We start from the raw sequence: 16,103 nt of genomic DNA on the forward strand, positions 1-16,103 counted from the left end.
AGTCGTAATTGGTTGTCCTGGTGCGAGTTCGACGAGGCCCTGCATTTCGCATAGATCAATTGTCTTAACCTTGTGGAGGTAAAATTCTACATCAGGGAATTATTTCACGCAGTAATGGTCAGGTTTTCTATTCAGTTGGGTAGCGAACCACAAACAGCGTCATTCAGATCACCAATTGGGGCCTCGAGACAAGAACGCCCTCGCCTTGAAGCTGACATGAGGGATGTAAGGTCGAAATTACTTTTTTTGGGGAGCTCTTCAAGGAGAAAGTCCTTCCCCTGTCTCCTTTACGAAACACAGACATAGCCCGACTACTCCTCCCCATCGATGGGATACTGAGGGGAGGATATGGCTTAGTTACGGCTTGTCGGCTCGACCCGAGCTCGGCACCAGCTCGACTTCATGCACGACTGAAAATACACTGGGGCATTACCTAGGATGTGCATACGTTGCCAATCATCTTATCTGTAAGGAGTTTGATCCATTGAAAAGACACAGCCACAGTCATCCGATCGTTGTCTACTGGTAAAAACTCTTGTTGAAAGTTCCCCTGAACCCTGAGCTATGTGTCAGACGGGGCTTACTTGTTCGCGAGGCAACAATATATAATCTCAACCACAAGCTGCCACAACTTGTTTGAACGGTTCACAGTTTCGCCAAATTACTTCATTGATTCATACCTAAATTACATCTCCAGATCAGTCTAGTCCGTCAGCCACGAGCAAACCTCGCACACTGAAGAATGCACTTCAAGACTTTTACTGTGGCTCTCCTCAGCCTCATCCCTCCAAGTCTTGCAGAGCCGAAAATTATCAAGGACTTTGAACCTATTACTGAACCCAAAAGGGGACACAATTCAAATTGGGTCCAATTTCACTATCAAATGGGATTATGGTGCGGCCTATTATCCCGGTCATATGCGAATCAGTTTAGTCCGTGGGGATAGCTTAGACGAGCTTGCAACTCCTATTCTCATCGCTGGTAAGTGCATCTTCATCAATCCATTTCAGAGGCATGTCGGGTTTTCATCTATGATGCTAACACGCGTCAACAGAAAGTGTCGCTACCAACGAGGTCTCATACATATGGCAGATTGGAGACTCATTGGGCGCAGGCGACAACTATTGGATTATGGTCACATACCTAAAGGACCAGGACGTAATCAATTACTCGTCAAGGTTCGCATTATCTGCCGAGTTGAACGAGGGCAATCCAGACTCAAGCTCTTCCATTTCCTCGCCGACCAGTATAGCTACAGGCCCCGTGACATCGACCAGCTTGCCCTCCGCAACTCCAATATCAACTACTACACAGCCTGGTAGGGGAAGTATTGTGGCACCAACCCCCTTCGCTGTTGCAGTTGTAGCAGCTATTGGTATAGCTGCCTTTTGATATACAGACGTCTTCGTCAAGACAGTTGTGCAACAGATGGTACATTTCAGGTTCTTCGGAGATTGGTAGTCTAATAGTATAATGTTAAGCCCTCTCGTTAGCGATATTCTTTTGACTATTTATGTGCTACATTGTTTCGTATAAAGGTGAATGTTACTCAGTATCCCTAGTCAAAGTGGCTGTTTATAGATATCAACGGCCATGAGCAACTCATCAGAGTCTCGAGATTAGTTCTTGAATATCACGTGAAAGATAAGAGATTCTTAACAGCGGTGTGACACCGCCGCGTCACGTCTAGATTCTCTTTGCCTTTGTAGGATCTCTATCATGTCTAGGCGTGAGGTATTAATCGATATTTCCGATGAAACGAGCAGTGTTAATCTCCTCTTAACGAACGGACGAGAATGTTCAAGATAAGCTCCTGATGGGTAGTTTGTGTGAGTGGCTCCTGCGAAATTTGATGTGACTGTCTTATCATAGCCGCTATAGCATGGTGTGTTTTCGGAAAGTCCATCCGAGTATCTGCAAACCATCGCCAATGCTGGCTAGGATCGACACCAAAATGAAGGACAAGAGCCGTTGTCCAACCACATGATGTCCGACAGCTCCACAGCTTTCATGTTGTATTCTCTGCTTGAATGCATGCTTATCAACATTGCCTATCAGAGTTGCACAGACGTCGTACTTATAGCACGTGAATTGCTCAACAGAGGGAAAATGAAATTCAGCCCCAGATACTGTAATTCAAAACATATTATAAAAGCAGGAAGTACGCCTAAAAAAAGTACCTAGAAAGATCAATAATGGCTTCACGCGGTCAGCTATCCGACGCGCACGACAATATCGATGAATCTCAAGTACCGGGAACTGTACAGTTGGTGGATCTCGAGGAGTCAATTGCCACGCGACATGTCAAGGGTCATCATGATATTATTCTCGTGCCCACGCCGTCAGCAGACCCGGATGATCCTTTGAACTGGTCTCCTGGGAGGAAGCGCCTCGCGCTCTTGTGTATAATGCTGTAAGTTTGGATCTAGCTATCTCGTACACCTATTGTATCTGACTCTCTAGTTATACGTGGTTCAACGGAATGGCTTTATCTGTGGTATATTCGGTATTAGTACCCTTATCCAGTGCCTTAGATGTTAGCGGTGAGATAGTCAAGTCTTCTTCGAGAAATTCGATGTTAATCTAATACAGTCGGTAATCTCAATGAGGGCACAGGCTATATGTTCCTGCTACTTGGTTGGGGATTGCTATTCTGGCAGCCATTTGCCCTACAATATGGGAAACGGTTCACATATCTGATCTCCCTGGTTGCTTTAACTGTGAGCCCGACTTCTTTTTGATATCGAAACCGAGACTAAATCAAACATACAGGCTGTAACAATTTGGAGTCCTTATGCGAGGGGAAGTGGACAATGGATTGCGCGATGTATTGTTTGCGGGTTTGTCGCAGCCCCTATCGAATCGCTACCTGAAACCTCTATCACTGATATATATTTTGCGCATGAACGCGGAACTTACATGGGCTGGTATGCGTGGACGCTAGCATCGTCGAATTTCTTCGCACCTGTCATTACAGGGTTCATAAACGACGGCGTAGGCTACAAATGGGCCTTCTTCTTTCAAGCCATTTTCTGCGGGGTCACAACTATTTTTCTGTTCTTCTTCATGGAAGAGACAAATTTTGACAGAAGCACTGTTGGCGTTGTGGCAATCAATCCACCGGCAGGGAATGATGAGGAGAATGGAACAGCGCTGACCCAGCTACCGATTCCTGAAGACAAGACGGGAGAGAAGGTGACCAGTAGTGGTCATGCTCCTGTAATTTCAGGAGACTCGGTTATCTTCAAAAGGAAAACGTACTGGCAGAAGCTTGCTCTTATCGATAAGCCGCGACCGTTCATGATGCATTGGCGTATATGGCAAATCCTGAAGCTCATTAGCTGGCCGGTCGTTTTCTATTCTGGGTTCTCCTATGGAAGCTACCTGGTGTGGTTCAACATCTTGAATGCAACGGCCTCCCTGATACTCGGCGGTCAGCCATACAATTTCAAGCCAAGCATCGTCGGGTTGAGCTATATATCTTGCATCATTGGCGTTACCATTGCATCGGTGTTTACTGGTGTTTTCTCGGACTGGTTTGTTATTCGCCTTGCTCGGAAGAACAAGGGAATATTCGAACCTGAACAACGGCTCTGGCTGTTTGCTGCAACAACAATCATACTCCCTGCTGGGTCCATCCTGTGGGGAGTAGGCGCTGCTCATGAGATACATTGGTTTGGCCTCTTATTTGCTCTTTGTATGATTGCAATCTGCAATGGTGCCGGAGTCACGCTTTCCGTCTCCTATCTCGTTGACTCTTATCGTGATCTTGCAGGCGATGCTTTGGCCTCGTGCATTATCATCCGAAACACCATGAGTTTTGCCATTGGTTATGGCATAACACCATGGCTAGATGGATTGGGTACTCAGAATTGCTTCGTAAGCGTAGCATTCGTAGGATTAACGATATGTGCTGTGTTTCTTGTCATGGTAAAATGGGGGAAGAAACTCCGCGAGATGAAAAGATTAGATTATTGGAACGAAGTGCGAATCAGAATTGATAAGGGCCTGGTACATTGAATGAAATCAAAATCCAGTGGTATCTACAGTGGAAGGCAGCAGACGTACAAGAAATTATCTATGACGCATGGACGACAAGGTCGAAATAGCAAGTAGTGGGAGTGGGCTCAGAGTTGCTCAAATGCTATCTGAAAGTCTATAGCATTCTCCCACCTTATAATACAATATTCTTCATACAATGGTAGAGCGCCAACATGCATTGTGACGAAGTACTATTTTCCGATGTTCATATGGCCCCTTATCCTACCTATTGAACCAGTGATGCTCTATGCCGATCATACCAAAGCGAGGACAACAAGTCGCACTCAATTAGATGAGCCTGAACCACTCCCGCGGCTTTGAAGCACAGCTGGTCCATGAATTAATTCGTTAGTCCAAGTCCGTTCAGCCTCATCAGAATCATCAGTTCGGAAATTGATACAAGGGCTCTCAAGTTCCTGCTCCTGCTCGCCTGTTGTTTGCTGACCGTTTAGCGAGCTCTTCCGCTTCAACGATCTGGGTGGTAGTGGTGGCAATCTTCCAAGTTTTCTCAGTGCATGTTTCTTGCATGTCTCATGATTGGTGCCGATGACAAAGAATCTTGGGCCGGAGTAGTCTTGAACGAGATGATCCAAGCCATTACCCCGAACGATTGCACAGGCTCCGGGAGCATACCTGACTTTCACGCCCAATTGTGGAACACATAAGTTTGCTCCTATGGAACCGCAAGTCAGCTACCAATTACTTTTCTGGTCTTTGGCTCTTACCTTTGTAGCGCCCAAGCGTGAACAGCCCAGCGAGACCTCCTTGGATATCGCCAACATCCCTGTGACGCTGAGTGTAGCCATTGATGCCAAGCGCAAAAAGGCTGATCCAGTTTTCTTCGCCAACTGGTAGTCTGGCATCATTAGGCAAATTTTCGAATACCTCAAGACATTCTCGATAGTAGCCTTCATCCAGTGGCTGGACGAGGAAGCGGATGATCGAGGATGTCTTGCCGAACACAGCCTTGGCAAACCGGGGAAAAAGTCGTAAGCACATCTCTCGAGTATCCATGCGACCAATGAGGGAATCCTTCGTTGGCCAAATGTTCCGACCTTGGGGGTCACCCTTATGAGCCCAACACCCGTAGTGGGCTACGGCCATCTTTGCGTTTGGCAGTGTCTCAACGGTCGCCTTTGAGGGGTCCAACTCGGGGTGAATACGGCGGACATACCTGTCGACAACATGTCGGCTTGTCTCAGGAAATGGAAGCGGGTTATAGAATGACCACAGGTCTATGGCTCGTTCAAGGAGATCCACAACGTCGTGACCGAAGAGTAGGTCAGCAAGTTTCTCGATATTCGCAAACACCACTTGCAGATTCTTGTCGACCACAATGAAGATATCCTCTTGAATGAGACCCCAGACGTTCTCTGCTGCTGTTTGATCTGTCAAGTAATTGCGAAAATGATCAGCATCCCAATGACCATTGTTCCACTTCGGGAACCAGTTCGACTGAATAACCTGGAGACAAGTTCCTAATTCCGAAGTTGTTCCTGCGGCACCGGCTGCATCTTGGATCTCAGCCCGCTCGATGGGCGTCATATCAAGCCAATACATTTCTCGAGCAAGGGAACGAAGACTCGCGAAAATGCTCTTGTTGGCGTCTCTGCTCTGCTTGGAATCCCCACAAGTTTCCTTTCCGATTTGGTCGTTATACGCCGCTGGATTCTCGGAGAGAATCTTAGCCATAAGATATTGCTGAATCTCGATAGGCATCGGCTTCTCGCTAAATGCATTGGCCATTCCCATGGTAGAGGCCTTCGCTCTCGTCGAGTTGTCGTATGACTTCTTGTCTGTTTTATCGAGCTCCTTCGCGTGAACGAGGCAGACAGTCGTTGTCTTTAGCCGAAAAGATACCATAAGCTCATCGGCAGTGTCTCTCGAGATCACGATGCTGTCTTGGTCTGCCACTTCTGTCGCCAACATCCGAGGCTCAGTAAATGGTACGCGTTGGAGAAAGCTTCGAATTGTCGAAATCTGCTCGTTCTCTTTTTGCTCCGCGGCAATGATCTTATCGCATATGGGTCCAAGAACATCGAACTGTGATTGGCATCAGAATCTGATCTTCCAGTTAAAAAACGTAGTCCATGGGTTAACAACCATTCGCAAGTCCTCCGGATGGGCTATGTTGCCGGCCCATGATGGCCACACGCCAAATGGATCGCCTTGGATCCGCTCTGTGCGCTTCCCCAGTCGAACCAAATTCGTCTGACTTCTCTGCTTATCGCTGATATCTTGCAAGGTTTGTGTGGTGCATTCGTCTCTCTCCTCGCTCAAAAGCGACTCGATGAACTCATCCTCCGGAATATGGAGAGGAGCGTCTTTCCGTAGGTAAGGCATAATCAAATCGGTCACTGTTAGCAGATAGAGGGGCCTGCTGTGACTATCAGTGCTGATTGCTGGGGTGACCTGATAGGGGAAAATACTCTGGGTTCGTTCGTTTGCAGCGTCGGATATGAAAACAAACGGCGCTTGCTTAGCTGAAGGTGTTGTTAAGTTACGGTCGGACTAGCGATAAGAAACAGCCAGCGAGAGATTTCGGATGACGCAAGCAGGAAGGAAGGCAAAACTAGCTCTGGTCACAAATGGAAAGAACTCTTAGGACGAAGTTCATTGTCTAGAAAGTCTGGCGAGAGCACAAATCACAATCTACAAACGATTTCTCCAACGGCTCCTTGCATGCATGGATTTAATTAGTTGTCAACTGTGATGTGTTGTCATAGTTGAAGAATCTTGCATCCTCATCATACTTCTGGAAAACAGTCTGTCTGGGCTGTGGAGAAGGCAGAGTCGTGAATGGTTGTGGATTTCCAGGCTTATTTCAATGCTCAATATAAGGAGTTGACCTTCAATAAAGAGTTCTCCAGGAACAAACGACTTTCGCTCTACATTTTCGCCTCGGATACTTGTGTACGACACCAGTGGAAAAAAAATCTTCAAGGCAATTCCAATTTTTCTTAATTTTATTTTAACACAAGAACTGTTGTGATAAATGATGTCCTACCGTCAAGTATATATATATGCCCAAATCACCCTATGGCCGTCCTGCAAACAAGAAGTGGATTCAAGTTAAAGCACAAGCCAATCGTCAAAAAGCCATGGACTCGAGCGAGTCTAGTATCACTTTCAAATGCGAGTTAATCAGGTAAGTCGACATCAAACGGTCTGCAATATGCTTGGAAAAGATCTAATAGAAATGCGTAAGTTCAAACTCCGAGTCGGTGGCGCATGCGGCTTCCCGTGTGCTCGGAGCGGACTCCCCCACTCCGACGGCGCTATGTCTCAGGATCCGTTCCGTCATTCCGGGACTTGGCTTCTCTGGAGATACTGCTCCTAAATCCTCCGCCCCGGAATTAGACAGTGTTTAGCAGCCAGCAAACCCTGATATTAGTAATTCGATTAAATCTAAGAGTCTTATAAAGTAGACGAATACCTAAGCTCCCAGGATGTGATTTGATACGCTGTTTAATGGCCATTCGATAGATTGATGAGTGGGTGAAGACCTCCGGTAAACAAAGCCACCGCTCGTCATAACCTGAGAATTATCATGCTTGAAGCAGACAAGATTTTCCGTGTTGATGGAATTGTGGCAGTAGTCACGGGAGGAGGTAGCGGTACGCTTTCGAGAACTCCTCGATTATCCCGGTTCTCCTTATTGTACACATATTAAACATGAAATAGGCATTGGCTTGATGATGGCCAAAGCTCTAGCTACTAATGGAGCAAAAAAAGTTTACATCCTTGGTAGACGTCAGGATGTCCTACAAAAAGCGGCAAACGAACATGAATCAATTGTGCCCCTGCAATGCGATATCACTTCCAAAGAGTCGCTTCAAAATGCGGTGGACAGAATCACCACAGATGTTGGTTACGTCAATGTCGTGATCGCCAATTCAGGCACTCTTGGACCGCTCAATGGGTGAGTCAAGTAGCGTTATCACAAGAGGCTCGATGGCGAGACTCTACCTATATATCAAAGGACGCTGATTTCTCGAAACAGATATGCCCCACATCTATCTATCAGCGAACTTAGGTCGAGTATGTTTACTGCCACATCCATGGAAGAATTCACCGATGCGTTTCATGTCAATGTGACGGCTACGTTCTTCACCATGGCGGCTTTCCTCGAACTTCTAGATGCCGGCAACAAGAACGCCATGGCCGGCGGCTATGGTGCGCCAATTAATGGCAGTAAGGTGCCCTCAATCCAGAGTCAGGTCATATTCACAAGTAGCGTCGGTGCTCTTATGCGTAGCTATTTCACACCACCTGCTTATGGAGGTAGTAAGGCTGCAATTCTGCATTTAGCCAAACAGGCTGCCACTCAGTTAGCTCCATACGGGATACGAGCGAATGCCCTTGCCCCAGGATGTAAGTGTTGTTTGTGAAGGAGCCTGTGCTAATCAGAACATTTATTGATAAACTTTGTTTCTAGTGTTCCCATCAGATATGGCCGTCGGCCTGATACAAGACCGCATTATTGACGAGGAGACCCCCGAAGACCCTAATTTTATCCCAGCTCGAAAGCTTGGTGGGGAAGAAGAGATGGGCGGCGCTATATTATATCTATGTAGTCGCGCTGGATCCTTCACTGATGGGATGGTACTCTTGAATGATGGTGGACGAATCGCTGTCATTCCAGCCACGTACTGAACAGTCGAGGATCATCTCTCCAATCATGAAGCAAAATGAGATTAGAGCCCAAATCTATTATATCTTCTATAATATGTGATCTATAGCAGAGCACGCCATAGAACTGCTAATATTTCCAGTGATATACAAGAAGCTAGCAGATTATGCTAAACTCCTAATTATGGCAGGGTGCATCACGTCCTTTATAATTCACGATAAGCCTGCCGATAACGCCGCTGTATGCCCATTATCATTTAACACCATGAATAGGCTGCATGATTAAACCCATGTTGCTAAAGGATATTAGTTTCCGTCTACTCGGTTCTGCCAGCATCGCCGTCGTAAGGATAACCATTATTGACCGGCCACTGAAGAAATCCCTTTTCGTCTGCCTCCTTTATACTCTCGATGAAAATGTTTGCCATTAGTTCGTAACCGGCGTCGTACGGATGCGTCAGGTCAGGTCCGATGTCCTCCACTTGCGGTCTGTTGGGAAGCCCCTCGCTAGGGTGCATCTCAGCCAAAACGACGGGTTTGCCGTCGTACTTCGGCAATAATGCTCGGTACTGTTCGTTGATTTGCAATATCTTGGGTTCCGTATCCGGCACCATGTTTGTCAACAAAGTACTCATCACCACAGTAGATGTGTTGGAGGTTTCCAGCAAATAGTCGATGAATGCTTCCATATGTTCCCCAGCTTTGTCCACATCGATATCCTTCAGCGCGTTATTGGTTCCGACGTGAATGATGAACAGATTGGGTTGCATCTTGGGTACGACCTTTTTCGCAGCATCGTGTGACTGGGAGACGCGATACCCAGGGTAGCCCTCGAGATCGTTGTCAAGAAACACTCCTAACCTCTGCGAGCCTACCATGTTGACAGGCACACCCATCTTGACCAGTGACTCGCGCATTGGTGATCGCCAGCCCTTGTAATCTGTCGACCTTTCGCCTCTCACCAATGATGCACCAAGCGGCATGATCCTCAAGGGGACTCCATCATCGATGCTGCTTCCGTTAATGGGCACGAATGAGCTTGTTGAAGTCGCCTTGACGCTGCTTGTCGATGTCGTCGTGCTAATCTTAGTCCGGGATGAAGTAGTGGATGGACTGAATGTGCTCTGTGATGTCGCACTCGCAATACTAGCCGATGTTATGGAACTTGACTGGTCACCACCGGCAAATGTGGAATTGGACACGCCACTAGCAGACTTTTCGCTATTCTGATTGTGAGACCCGAAAGTCCCAGTAGCACCGAGAGCTAAAAATCCGAAGGCATTGTCAGTCAAGAGTTCAATTCGATTTGCAATACGTCTCGATCATCAGACCTCGACTTACCGATCAATACTACGGCCACAATGACCAAGCCGGATAAGAGCGCGATGGCACGTTTCGTGCGAAGCCATGACCACCGTGAGCTCCTCGTCGATTTCTCAACGAGATTGTCATTGCTCTCAGTGAATACTGAGGCTGACATCCTGTCCAATGCTGTTTCTGTGCCGGTCTCCTCACCAGCTCAAACACATGTCCGGCGTGAAGTTAAGAACCGGAGCCACGCGTGAGTAAAGTGCATTTGTAGTCCTCGCTGGCGCCAACTGCACACGCCTCGAGCAGGATCGGATCTGCAGGGGTGACAGGATTTCTGCATTGCCAAGGCTCTTGGCGGTTGTGGCGCCGCCTTGAAAATTGAATTGGAGATCTTTGGAGAATTCCCCGATTTGTTCCTGTCAGCTTGCAAGTAACTAATATCCGCCCTCGGCTACCCTAGTATCCCTTGGCTTCAATGGAACTGCCAATGCTACCCCTGTCCACGGATCTCCGGCACGGCCACTGGTGTTGTGCAACTGTATTGACTTGATAGGATGTCGGGCTCCTGTTTCTCTCTCGGAAAGTGTTTGCTGTGATATTCTAACCAGACTATATAGCCACTGCTAGTACGCTCTCAGTGTGGGGGCATTCTATACATTTAGACCAACTGGAACATATAATATACTACAAGATCTACAAAGGAAATAAGATTGTGTACGCTATCTAGGCCCGAGATCCAGCCAGAAGAGAGAGAAGAAAGGCGCTGAGGTGTGTCGATGTCCTAACAGCAGACATCAACCTTGTGCAGAGTGTTGGCAGCAGCCGCGTGGGCAATTAGGTATTTCATTTTGAGGCCGGTCGCTCGTCCTTGGTTCCGTCGGAGCCATCATTGCACTCCAAACCGCCGTCACCCGCCTTCTTTCCAAGACGAGAGGGAACAGCAACGACAACGCAGGCGAGGATGCAGGCAGCGCCAGCTGTAGCCGTGGCAATGGCAAACGGGATCCGGAGGCCGTCCATGTACGCGAGCAAGATTCCAGGGATCTGCTCGGCAGGAAACACGTCGCGGATTTCGGACACACCCGTGGCGATGAGCTTGGCCGAATCAACGTTCGGGGCCGTGACAGTCAGCGTTTTCAGCATCTGGTTAACGAAGGCACATTGCGCGGCAGACAGGAGGATGGCGCCAGAAATGGTTTCCGAGACTGTTGTAGGACAGAAAGAAACCATGTCAGTGTGGGAAATGCTGGCCGGGTGGTGAACATATACTCACATATAATGATGGCCGTGACGACGGCCAGATCCTCCGCCTTGGACTGGGTCTGGGCATTGATGACTGGAAGCTGGAAGGGAAATCCGAGCGCGAACCCGGCCAGAAGCTGGTAGCCGACTTGTTTGCCGAGGGAAGTGCCAATGTCGAGAGAAATCATCAGCCCGATCGCAACGGCCGCGACGGCTGCGCAAAAGGCCATGACCAGCATCGTGTAAGAGGCGAAGTACTTGACGGTCATGCCGAGAATAATGATGGCGACGCTGGCGGTCAGGATCAGCGGCAAGCTGCGCACGCCGGATGCCGTCGGGCTGAGGCTGTCGATGCTCTGGAAGTACACAGGCAAGTAGTACACAGTCGCAAAGTAGGCTCCGATCAGGAGGAAGGCCCATGTCGTGTTGAACCACACGACTCGCTGCTTCATTAGGCGCGGCGGCATCATCGCCCTCTCACCCGCATATATCTCCCAGGCCACAAAAGCCGCGGTAATAAGCACAAAGCCCACGAGCAAGCCGATCACCTTGGACGAGTTCCACGGCTCGGTTTGCCCGCCGTATTGCAGAACCAAAATATAGACAATGATAGCTCCCAATGCCAGTACCGTGCCCAAGGGGTCCATCTGTAGCAGCTTCTCCGTCCAGCTGGCCTCTGTAGGCTTGGCCCATGCGGGTGTGCGGTAAAAGATGAGGACAAGGAGGGCTGACAACCCGCCGATGGGCAGATTGATATAGAAGCACCAGCGCCAGCTAACATGGTCGGTGAAAGCACCGCCGATCAGGGGCCCAAGTACGGACGCCATGCCGAAACAGAGGCCAAAGATGCCGACAAAAACGGACCGCTTCTCAGGGCGTGCCGCGAAGGCTATCAGCGTGTAGGTGCCGGAGCTGATGCCGGCGGCACCGACTCCGGCGATGGCGCGTCCGACAACCAGGGCCGTCGATGTCGGTGCCACTCCGCAAATAAGACTGCCGAGCTCGAAAATGAAGATGGCGGCGAGGTAACTAATCTTGAGAGAGAAATACTTGAAGGCCTTGCCCCATGATGACTGGAAGCCGCCGCTCGTCACAAAGAAGGCTGAGCCATACCAGGCGATGTCCTCCAGGCTGTGGAAGTCGTCGGTGATTTTGGGAACGGCCGTCGCGATAATTGTCTGCAAAAGAAGTTCGGGCAAAAGTTAGTCGCTTGGTTCGAATATATCAGAGACACAAGCTGATATAAGTGTTCGTTTGCCTCACCATATCCAGAGCGACCAGAAACATACTCATGGCCAGCGCCACGACGATAAAGGCAAGCTTTGCGCCTGCCGGAAAGTCGTCTGCGTCCGCCGCGGGAGAAGGCTCAGTAGCCTCGAGGACATCTCCACCGACCTCAAGGTCCTCCTTCTTCTCTCCATTCTCGGTCTGGTCGGACCTCATATTGAGGGCGTATCCTCGGCGTTATGTTGTGTCGCACTCGGAAGGCTCTTCCCGGGCTTGAGTCAACGATGATTCCGTCTCTTACACTTCAAGCCGCGCCTCCCTATCTATATTGAAGTCGCCGTGCTATTAAAGTCTCCAGAATAGCAGGCTGGTCGATTGGTTGTTTCCGTTTCCCCGAGAAGGAAAGTCATAGTCAGAGCTTAGTCTGTCTAATTGTACTCCCTGGGAGCTTTCCCTGGGAGGCTTTCTTCTTTATAAAGCAAGTGACTATATGTCAACAACTTCTTCATCGTATACTCTGCTGTAACTTGGAGCTAGGTTGATTGGTTGTCGGGGGGTCCCGGGTTTAGTCGTTCAACCGCCGTTCAGCCTTACGTCCGGTACGGGGTTACAGCCGGTGCGTGCTTAAGCCGATATGTTTCGTGCGACCAATTCTACCCTCAAGTCTCAACTAAGAAGTAAACCAAGCACGAGTTTATTTTATATCCACCGCCGTTCGGTAGGGGAAATTATCACCCAAAATCCGTAGCATTCCGTCGAAGTGGTGCTCGCACTCATAACATCTTGTCAATACACGGGCAATAGGCTGATTTAGCATGAGCCGAGAAACTCGGTCCAACGCAGCGCCTACCTTCGCCCACCGCACCATGGCGTTGCAAAATAGCAGCAGCATCGACACCCGACGTAGTCTAAAGCGGCGGAAAACGCGCAAAGGAACGCGGAGCTGCTGGGCATGCAAACGGCGTAAGGTCAAATGCACGTACGCAAGACCCGCGGACGACGTATGCATCGGGTGCACCCGGCGCTGCCTGGATTGTGTCGGCCAGGAGTTTCCGGAGCAGAACCCCGGGCAGTCATCCAAAAGCCGGTTGGTCGGAGACCGCATCGCCCGGCTGGAAACGATGATCCAGCAACTGGCCGAGCAAGTTGGTAGTCATATCGCTTCCGCCAGTTCGCCGTTAAATCCGGCCAACACCAGCATACCATTGCCGCCTTCAATGACGAAGTTAAAGCATCGAACACTTTCACAAGCATTGCTTGCGGCCTATCCGTCTCCCCAGGACCTTGGGATCCTCGGTAGCATTGATGGGAACTTGGCGCTCTACCTGCTCCAGGTCTTTGTAACATCGCCCCACCAACTCGAAAAGGGGTTGGCACTTGACTCAGAGAAGCTGTGGGAAACACAACAACATCAACAGTACACGGCAGAGACACATCCAGTCCTCATTGCCCGACATATGCTCCTCCTTGCCAACATTCTACAGCACCTGTATGCTGTGGGATCAGTAAGGAGCAGTACCAACAGCTACCAGCAGCTGAGCGAGTTGTCCCGGCCGCCGCGAGCGTTGGCGAGACGACTGGCAGAACCAGCCGCGACGTTGGTGACGGCGCACGACAAGTTCACTACCGACACCCTCGAGGGCCTGGAATGTCTTTGGCTCGAGGCTGTATATCATGAACACAACGGCAGCCCTCGCCGGTCCTGGCTAGCATGCAGGCGGGCCATCTCTGCAGTGCACCTCATGGGATTTCACAGGCGCCGGTATAATTCGATGGCACCACCTAAATCAATATTGCAGAACCGTAACAACCAGGCGGCAGACTTTCAGCAAATATGGTTCCGTCTCGTACACAGCGAGCTTACATTATGCTTAGCACTAGAGATGCCACCCTCTACCACTTGCTTGGGTGATGCTTTCATATCGGTGGCGAATTCAGTCACAGCGGAGAACGATATTGCAGGCTTAAGCAAGCTCGAGAGATGGCATGCTACAATAGCAACCCACGTGTTCCAACGAAGCCAGCGGGATTCCGACTTCGAGGACTTAAACGCCGCGCATAAGATCCACACCGAGCTGGAAGAAGCCAGGAGTGCGATGCCGAGCGCATGGTGGCGCACGCCCAGCCTAACGGACCAGGCAGAAGACGAAGCCGACGACGACAAGGATCTGTTCAAAGCTATGATGAAGCTCAGGACCCAGATATTTCATTTCTACCTTCTCCTGCTTACTGATCTTCCGTCCATGCTACAGGCAACATACGGTGAGCCTACCATCACCACCGACGAGCATCATCATCACAGCAAGCACCATCTCAATCGTAGCCACCTGCCCAGTAGTAGTCGCAATATCTGTGTCGAAGCCAGCCGTGAACTACTGAGCCGCTTCATCCATCTCCGGTCCTGCGAGCGCACAGCGAGCTACTTCCGGCTCCTAGACCACTACGCGTGGCTGGCAACCGCGACGTTACTGCTCGCCCGTCTTCTCAACGACCACCAGACAATGACGATGAAGGCTTTGGGAGATGTCGACTACCAGCAGCATCTTTCAGATCGCAATATGGCGTCCGAGGCGATGGAGAGAATGCAGCTTGCAGGAGGTGAAGAAAGCATCGGAGACGAGGACATATCCCAAGACTACTCGGGTGCTGGCACAAAGGACAGTACAGATAATATACTACCCCGATTGCTGGCCCTGGAGGCCAGCGGAGTCGCGGTCATTGTGGCGTTACGCAAGCCTGGGGGAGCATTCTTGAGGAACAGCAGCGCAGTTCTTGTGAAACAAAACCAAGACACTCTTATACTCCCTCTCCCATATGTCGGCCTTGTCTCCATTACACCACAGGGTCAGCATAGGAGCGTACTCAGCGGTGGCTATGTGCTCCTCTCTAAGACTGTAGACTGCCGTCCCATCGTCCTTGACAACGAAGCGGGACCACGAGGCTCTGATGACGATGGTGAAGAGGAGTGCGACGATGATGATGAGGCAAGCCTTATCAGAGCCATGAAGCTGAGGCGCAAATGGTCATCACGCCTTATATGCTGCGGCCGGTTTAGGTAAGTCCTCCAGCGGATGTTTGCCATTACCGACTATGGCGTTCGTGGAAGTTCTCAAACTCACTCCACACTATCGCCTTCAACTACTTCCATCAGGATGGAATGCAACATCTTACAATAAGAGGATTCAAGGAATTTCGGCATTTCCGCAATACAAATTACAAAACCGGCCATGAAGCGAAGTTGATAGATCTCTGCTCGCCCTAGGACGTTAAAGCGGACCATTTCGGCTCAAGGTCGCTGCCAATGATTTATCTAGCCCCTGGGTTTAGGGAAGTTTAGTTGCCAAGTCAAACGAAGACAATGCATAATTATTCCATGTCTTCGGGCTCTTCCTCTTACTTTTATTACCGATGGCTTTGACGTGCATATAAGAAGCAGGTGGCATGTCGTGATGCTTACATCTGTCAGCCCTGATTGTGGGGCTGGCCATGGAGAAATACGACATCGTGACCGAGATTACATCAGCTCGTACATAGTAACGCACAATCTATCCGCATTCGGAACGCGCTCTCGGAACATCGGTTGCTTATTCTGCACAGCAGGCCAGTCAGCAACAGGGGGATCAGTGTGGTTTGTACGACAAAACCAGGAC

General features: G+C 49.6%; 4 protein-coding genes across 4 annotated transcripts; 1 reads left to right on the forward strand and 3 right to left on the reverse strand.

Moving 5' to 3' along the window:
* Positions 1-917: 917 nt before the first annotated feature.
* Positions 918-1,322, forward strand: UCRPA7_2940 (hypothetical protein; the record flags this gene model as incomplete). The annotated part of the gene is made up of 3 exons (XM_007915519.1): positions 918-981; positions 1,055-1,178; positions 1,259-1,322. The coding sequence occupies 3 exons, from the start codon at positions 918-920 to the stop codon at positions 1,320-1,322; spliced, it is 252 nt and encodes an 83-aa protein (XP_007913710.1).
* Positions 1,323-4,740: 3,418 nt separating this feature from the next.
* On the reverse strand, positions 4,741-5,904 carry UCRPA7_2941 (hypothetical protein; the record flags this gene model as incomplete). Its single annotated transcript, XM_007915495.1, has 1 exon — positions 4,741-5,904. The coding sequence occupies one exon, from the start codon at positions 5,902-5,904 to the stop codon at positions 4,741-4,743; it is 1,164 nt and encodes a 387-aa protein (XP_007913686.1).
* Positions 5,905-8,990: 3,086 nt separating this feature from the next.
* UCRPA7_2942 (putative carbohydrate esterase family 3 protein) lies at positions 8,991-9,590 on the reverse strand (the record flags this gene model as incomplete). The annotated part of the gene is made up of 1 exon (XM_007915497.1): positions 8,991-9,590. One exon carries the CDS (start codon positions 9,588-9,590, stop codon positions 8,991-8,993), a length of 600 nt encoding a protein of 199 aa, XP_007913688.1.
* Positions 9,591-10,827: 1,237 nt separating this feature from the next.
* On the reverse strand, positions 10,828-12,669 carry UCRPA7_2943 (putative efflux pump antibiotic resistance protein; the record flags this gene model as incomplete). Its single annotated transcript, XM_007915507.1, has 3 exons — positions 10,828-11,189; positions 11,258-12,404; positions 12,490-12,669. The coding sequence occupies 3 exons, from the start codon at positions 12,667-12,669 to the stop codon at positions 10,828-10,830; spliced, it is 1,689 nt and encodes a 562-aa protein (XP_007913698.1).
* Between the last annotated feature and the right edge of the window lie 3,434 nt (positions 12,670-16,103).

This window comes from Phaeoacremonium minimum (genome assembly GCF_000392275.1).
Source record: "Phaeoacremonium minimum UCRPA7 unplaced genomic scaffold PA7_03_scaffold_221, whole genome shotgun sequence".
NCBI lineage: Eukaryota > Fungi > Ascomycota > Sordariomycetes > Togniniales > Togniniaceae > Phaeoacremonium > Phaeoacremonium minimum.